General features: G+C 35.8%; 1 protein-coding gene across 1 annotated transcript; it reads right to left on the reverse strand.

The window, feature by feature from the left end:
- Positions 1–2,061: 2,061 nt before the first annotated feature.
- On the reverse strand, positions 2,062–2,757 carry LOC110026020 (multiprotein-bridging factor 1c). Its single transcript, XM_020726762.1, has one exon. It carries the CDS (start codon positions 2,721–2,723, stop codon positions 2,277–2,279), a length of 447 nt encoding a protein of 148 aa, XP_020582421.1. The 5' UTR covers positions 2,724–2,757; the 3' UTR covers positions 2,062–2,276.
- Positions 2,758–8,301: the final 5,544 nt, after the last annotated feature.

Here is an 8,301-nt window from a genome sequence, read left to right on the forward strand (position 1 = left end):
CCCTACTTCTATGAAGTCGCTAAAAATCACATTTTTCCGTAGTTGGAGATGAGAACAATTGACCTTTGGGGGTAAAAAACCTAAAATAAAATCAGAAGCCCATAAATATCTTTATCCCCTTTTTATTTATTTATTTATTTTTATCCCCTTTTTTTATTTTATTACAAAATAATAAAAAAATAAGATAAAAAATTGAGTAGAATAAGTTAATATTATTATTATTATTATTATCATTAATGCAATTTAAGTTATTTAAAAATAAACAAATAAATAGTAAATTGCTAAAATAGTCTTCTAATTATTTACATGGGCCATTGCACATTCTGGTGTTTATAGAAATATTAGAACAGTGCTTATGTTTTTCAATGAGGATTAAAATAATAGAATTTGCTCAAAGCATCCTTATTTAAAAAAAAACTATATAAATAATATTTAAATAAAATCAAGGGAAAATTACATACATAGCAACCAATTCTAATAAATTTATCTCTCACATCCAAGATTTTATTTTTATAAAATGATGAATTTAATTATTAAAAATGTTAATAAATGTTATTTTTTATATTATATTTGTAATTACGTAAATTTTAGTATGAAATAAATAAATATAAAAATTTTGGGTCTTATATTCATGAAATAATTGCACTTGTATTCGACTCATTAAATAACTCATATTTAATTTATTCGCTAAACAAAAGAGCGGTATAAACAAGTAGAACAACAATAAAAATTTATTAAAATATGTATTAATATATATTATTTTTAAATAATTTAATTGATTACAAAGATTCAAATATTTATAATTAATTAAAATTATTAATTTAAAAAATAATACAAAATCATATTAAATTCTAATTAAATGAATATTTTCATATAAATATCCATACTTAAATCTGAACCATATTCTTAATATGGCTGCATGTCTCCATGTCAAAATGGTTCATTATTCATGAATAACTCGTGTTCTGCTCTCTAAACAAATGAATCGAACATAAATAAATTTTTTAAGCTCAATATATTGACAATTCAAACAGGACGAACCTTTTTTTTTTTTTTTTTTTTTTTTACCAACTAGTTTTATTTCTAACCTAAGCTTACTCAAAATCTAATATAATAAAGTTACGAGCATATTTTGAGCCACATTCACAAGGGGTTACTAGATTATGCTATTGAAAAGTATTGCACGGAACAAAAGTGTATAAAAGTGGACCCTATTCAAATTTGTTTTTTTAATTAAATTTTTTTTTTTTATGATTCATATGCAATAATTTTTCATTATTACACTGGGCGATAAATCTAATCATCTCGAGCGAGGGTGGTTGTAATTTTAAAAATATATAACAGTAAATTATGTGATATTCTGTATCTTATTGAATAAAAATTTTTATTTTTAAAAAAAAATTGTCAGAAAATTTGTCACCGCACCTTTCAATATGAAAACACTACTTTAAGAATTTTAGATCCGTTTCGCGCGTTTCGCGCGTTTCGCCAGCTTATCTATGTTTGGGTTTTTACACTAAAAACAGATCGCGGATCGACATCTGCGGCTGACCCGCGTGCCGCATTTTAGGATAAACAGTTTATTCTGAAACGCATAAGCTGCCCCAAACGGACCCTTCGTGTTTAGCATTTTCAAAATGCATGACCTACCAAAAAGCAATTTAACTAAACATGTAAGTGCGTTTTCAAAATAGCAACTAACCAAATAAGCTTCCTCAAAAGTAGCCTTAGTTTTAGAAAGTTGAAAAAAGCAGCAAGAATCGTATTTGGGGTACATAAATGTAAATCTGTGATATAGAAACTATAGTTTTAGAAAGTTGAAAAAAGCAGCAAGAATCATATTTTCCCAAACAGCAGAACCGTAGTGACGGCCTGAAATGCTCAGTGGGCAATCTCAAGTTCTCAACGTCTACAATGGCAACAAAGACACCATTTGCTTATGTCTCATTTATTCATAACCGATATACCAAAACAAAGGCCGACACATATATTAACGTCATTGCACGAGTCGAAAGAGTTCCCCCGTTCATATCAACCCTAATTCCTCCATTGACATTCTTAAAATGGCGAAAATTTTATAATCTTTCGATTCAATTCACCAGAAACTTCAAAAAGTAAATACGAAACCTAAAGTGCATCAAAGCCAAAAGCTATACACATTGACGCCCAAAACATGTTCATCGTCCTAACCTTCTCCAACAAAGATCGACAACGGAAACCTGAAAATATGCACAAACGAAACAAAGACACCTACGAAAACCCATACCACTATCGATTCACTTGGCTTTACCCCTTAACTTAACACCAAGCACACGCTCCATCTTCGCAAGGAGAGCCGGTTTCGGAACAGCTTTACCGCTCTCATAATCCTGCACCACCTGCGCGCGCTCGTTGATTTGCTTCGCTAGCTCCGCTTGGCTCATCTTCTTCTCAAGCCGTGCCTTCTGGATGGCAAGCCGGATATCTGCCGGCACGCGATCAAGCGCCGACGGCTCCGTCAGCTCATCCAATTTCCGCGCGTTTATTGCAGGCTGTGATGCTGCCGAAGCACCCTTCTTGTTCGATCCGGCGTCGAATTTCTTCACAGTCTCCACTGCCGCACCGGATCTGATCGCGTTGTTCACCGCTTTGGGATCTTTGAGATCTGCGCCTTTGGGCTTTCGCTTGGAAAGCACAACCGGATCCCAGTCCTGGGTAATGTTTCCTGCTAATCGTATCGGCATTTCGTCGAGCACCTGAAATGAACGTCGGAGCGGCTTAGGGAAGGGGTTTAAATAGAGATAAGAAAGGCTTGGGTTCTGGAACTTTCTTTTCTTTGTTATTTTATTATTTTTTTTTAAATTTGAGGCTTTCTTGCGTTTCAAGATTGTTTGAGCTGATTTCTGGAATCTGGAAGGTTCGGGTGACGGAAGAAGATAAGATGGAGACCGGCTTTGCTTCAATCTACGGTTCCGCACGTAAAGGTTATCTATGTGATTTTGTTTTATGGTTGTTAAGATTGGTTAAATTTTTAAGAATTATCATAAACATAATTAAAGCTTTAAATAATTAGAGTTATCGTAAAATAATGGTTGTTTAGTACGGCTGTCAAACAAATTAATTTTGTATGCTCAATTATAAACAAATCAATATATTCACTCTTTATTTGATCTTGTTGGACTACTTTTATTTATATATTATTTATATAATATTGTATATATATATATATATATATATATATATATATATATATATTTTAAAAATCACTGTATCTTATGTGGTAATGCGATTTTTTGTTTTTTTCTTGCATGAGAATGATGCACGATCCAATCCAACATCTTGTATCTATTTTCTAATTGATTTAAACACATGAGTTTTGAATTGAACACAAACAATAATATATAAATTGAGTTAAACAATGACTCAGTGTTCATTAGATATTTCAAACACTAGTCAATTTTTTAACATAATTATTTTCGAACAAGTCATGTCTGAGCTTGCTCAAACTTGACTCATTTATAACATGTGCATCAAGAATGCGTTAGCACGGATCTTGATGAGGTTGAACGATCCATAATGAAGAGATTACAATGAATAAGAGCCCACAATGATACCAAAAGATCTACTTATCTAATTAGATGTAGTCGACTGAGCCAATAAAGGCCAGTTTAGCTGGAAGAATGATAAAAATAATGATATGAGTTTGAACCGATTGAACGATGGCTAGAAAAATAAGTACTCAAGCTAACTATTATAAGAAAGCCGAGCGAAGGTGCATACCTGCCTTCTGTTAGATTTGACCAAAGGAAAGAGTATAGTTTGTCATTGTTACCATTCATCCCACGGACGCCCCTGAGACTCTTCATTAGAGACCAAGAATTGACAATAAAATAGAGCATTATAAGCGTCCCAAATGACCAGCTTATCAGGGAATGAGTTATTTATCAGGTTTCGATGATTCACTTTATGATTGATTGTTTAATCTCATTTATCGACGTGAGCTCCTCATACAATGATCGATGGTCAATAACTAGACTAAATCAACTAATATGCAAAGCCTAGCCGATTAGGTCAGTTCTACTAAGCCAAAGTCATATTAGTTCAACTGACTGAGTCATTTGGCAGCTGAGCAATAAGCTCATACATGTAAAATACCTAGAATATCATGTACAACCCTTATAAAGCATAAACATAAATTTAATATCATCGTATAGTACAATTTTCATTAAAAATCAAGAGATCTTTTATGCTGAGAGGCTAATAGACAATATGTATTACTATTCATTAATGTTCACTCTTCTCTTTGTCCCCCGCTTTCTCTCTCTCTCATTTCTTATGCTCTAACTCTTGATGCGTGGTTCATAAACTAATCAATAATAAATATCCTATAAGGTACAATAAGCATGGATCATATCATATAAAAAAATATGAGCAACATACGAAGAAGAAACTCATGATAGAGACAATATTAACATAGAGTACATTGGAGCTTACACGAACTAGCGAATAGATAGACAGGCTCGAAGAATCGAGCAACATACCCGAGAAGAAGGGTCAGTGGCCAACAATCGAAGAGCCCCCTTGGCTTTAAATAGAGAAGGAGATTCCCGGTACTTTCACGGTACTTGGTCAGCACCAATCAAAATGCATTAGTTCAGACATACTAAAGCGTCTGGTCAGCGATATAATGCGTTCTTTCAGTAAATCTTTAAGGAAAAGTCCCTTGAAAGTTCAAGGTCTCAACATTAGAATCCTACAAGGCAGAACCAATCCAACCGACCACATAGTTTTTTTCAAGTCAAATGTGTGTCCATTGAGGACCACCATTGCACTAAAGCGCGTCTTTTCTTCACCAAATTGAGCTAGTTGTCACTCAGGTGGTTCGACGCATTTCTGTTATGAGTAATTGCGTTAGTTGCTGACTTTGAGCAAATGTTCGTAGTGTAGTTTATGAATGACTGCAAGCCTCAGAAGAGTTCATATACCTTCATATATATTAAGCAAGTGCATAATGAGAACCTTTGCTAGTTCCTTACTTGCTTATATAAGGAGATGTTGGAAGTGTTGATCTAAAACTTATACTGGCTCATGCAAATCAAGGGCAAAAAGAGGAACTGTTTCAGCGCGCTTTGGTCTACAAGAATAAAAAAACATTTGCTTAGTGTTTGGAAAAGACCATAAAACATATATCAGTCAGGGAGTAAAACTGTACTCCGACTTCTTCCGCTCGTCTGCCGCATAAGTTGGCTCCCCAAGGTGACAAGTGAAGATCGAGAGATGATACATGTTCTTTCGTTTGTTCAAAATTTGAAGATCATTGTTCATCCCAAAACCACAGGACAACCAAAAAATCTTACAAACGAGGAAGTCATGTTTGATATATTGACGAGCAGTCGTCTCACTACAACTATGGTCTGTTGTCCAACCACGAGCTTTTGAAATTGACTCCTTTGAGAGTCTCGATGGTTGAGATAGTGGAAGTCATTTAAAATAAAAAGTATTTATAGAGTGCCCCTGGTGAAAACTAGAGCTTACCTTCATGAACTAACAAAATCATGTGAATATCGTTGAGACCATGACTATAACATAGAGGAATGTCGACACCTTGCAAGCCTCGTTGAATAGTTGATTGAAGTGGGACAACTAAAGGAGTTTGTATCTCTATAAGTGATGACCCATATACACGGAAAAGCTCCAGTGGAGGAAATTTTGGACGAGCTTGTCTAAGCCCAAGCTATCTAAATAGCAGACATCATTCTTGTCATATTCAGAGGAGAAAAAGATTCATTATGCCGAGCTGATCTAAAGGTGCTTCGGGCGGGTGTACTATGTGTAGCCACCATCGCTCCGAAGCATAGCTCACATCCCTCCAATACCTTCATTGATCCATATTTTCCTCCCAAGTGGAATCCTCACAATGACGTTACTGTTGTCATGACACTAATAAATGACTATTAGATCATTAGCCTTTTTATGACACCAACAGCTCAACGAAAAATATGTTTAAAGCGGTGTTCGATAAGATGAGTTTCAGAAACAACTAATTGAATACATCAGTAGAATCACTATACAACCAATCTAATGAGAGGAAGGAAACTTTTGGACCTATTTTCATGCTAGTTACTTAGGGAAAATGATAACCAATTCACAAATATGGAGGATTTCTTGGTGGATAACTCGTCACTAACTTATAACTCCATATTCAACCTCCTTCTCCTCAAAAACTTCAAATTTGTTGCCTTGACGTATCACATAGTGGCAAATTTGTTGGGTGATTGAAGGGTGATCATCATTCAACCAGGAGCATCCCCGCACCCTTTGTCTTTAAGTGGCAGGAAGTGTCGAGGAGGATATGCTCCTGATCAGGAATCTATGAGAGGGGGGCCTTGAGACTAGTGATGGCACTCATTAAATTATAGTGATTGAAGATGAGCATAGTAAATATTTCTTAATAAATGAGAATTTTGATAAAGGGTGCAAATCAATACCATCCAAGACCATCGAGGCACCTTTACTTAGCTTGCATGCAAGATGTCGGTGATTTTGATCAGCATTGCATGCCATCGCTTGATTGTTAATCCATTAGCCTGACTATTTAAGTAAAATACAAGGTCCTTATTTATCATGCTAAACAAGCCAATTCGATACGAAATGTGAAAGTTGTCGGTGGGTGGCTACATATCAGAAGCCTAACATCTAACTTAAGTGTCAAACGTGGTAATTGTGTTGAAGTTGAACGAAAATTGGAGGATGTAAGTAGTCTTCATCGAACTGAACATTGCTTGCCCAAAAAATAACTAGAACCTATCTTGGATCGATGCACTTGTGGATTGAGCGATCGACCACTTGGTAACAATCTTCCTTAATGCACCTAATCCTGATATACAATACACGAATATTATATAAAAATTTTTCTAAACAACATAACATGCCTCAAAGGGATTCATGAATGATTAGATTGAATACTTTTAAAAAATTTCAAGTGTTGGGAAAATTAGGGCGAGGAAAAACAGTGACGACACAAATCCAGAAGAACACAGAGATTTAACAAGGTTCGGCAAAGATGCCTACGTCCTCGAGAGCAGAGCGACGACCTCCTTTTAAATATTCAGAAAAGAATACAGAATACAAAATTCAACTCTCTCAAAGACCTAGGATTACAAACAGGTCTATTTATAATCCTAGAGTAAGCCTGCAGTACAATATGTAATTCCCAAATTACCCATGTACCGTATAGCCCTAACCCATATAACGTAACTTCCCAATTTGGACAGATTCTTTCGCTCCGCTCCGCTCCGCTTCGTTTCAGCGCTGTCCCTATATGGTATATGAGTCATATCATAACAAATCTCCACCTTGGTAAATATCCAGCCCCTTAGGAGAAAAGATACCTGGGAGTTACACCTGCACCAATGTGGGTTAGGCCATCATGCTTCTGTTGCGCCCTCGCTGATCTCAACCCACTGAATTCCAAGAGACACATCTCTTCAATTCTAAGAGACATCTCTTCATTCCAAGAGACTCCAAATACTTGTATTATGAGTCATACCTAACAATTCTCCACCTTGGCGAATATCCAGCCCCTTAGGAGAAAATACATCATGAAGTTTCTTACACCGTAGTGGGTTGGGCAACCATGCCAACTAGCAACTGCTAACATTCAACAAGTTCAAGCAATTCAAGAACTTGTTGAAAATACCTGGCTTGGTCAACATACTTGCTGCATTTTCATCATATGATCCGACAGAGTTAACTCCACATACAACTGCACTCCCCAATAGTTTATAGATAATACCATCAGGTTTCATAGCTCGTAATGTCTTCAAAATTCCTTATGCCAACAAATCCTTCACATTTGTTTGCCACAATCTGATGTTTCTTGTTCCGTCAAACTTTACTATCTCAAATTTTGCACCAGACATTACCATTCAAATTTAATCCATTCGAATTTAATCAAATTTAATCCTGCAGTGAATTTTACCTGCCTTGTATGAAACAAAACACACACCACAAATAAATTCAAATAAACCTGAAATTTTCTCTGTCAATTTGCAGCAATTTCCCGCATTTTTCAGTGATTTGTAAATCAAATTTTTCACACGAAGCACCTTTCCTGTTTGCACAAAAATTCGACTGAAATACTGCGGACACCAGCTTGCGGACACCAGCTGACCTCCACCTGTCACAATTTCTTCTGCGACAAACCTGCGAACAATTCGCCTGTCGCAACTCTAGGACAAACCTGTGAACTCCGTTGCAGCTGCACATGTCGCAATTCCTGCGACAAACCTGCGAACTCCGCTGCAACTGCACATGCCGCAA

Source organism: Phalaenopsis equestris, unplaced genomic scaffold, assembly GCF_001263595.1.
Source record: "Phalaenopsis equestris unplaced genomic scaffold, ASM126359v1 Scaffold000347, whole genome shotgun sequence".
NCBI classification, from domain to species: domain Eukaryota; kingdom Viridiplantae; phylum Streptophyta; class Magnoliopsida; order Asparagales; family Orchidaceae; genus Phalaenopsis; species Phalaenopsis equestris.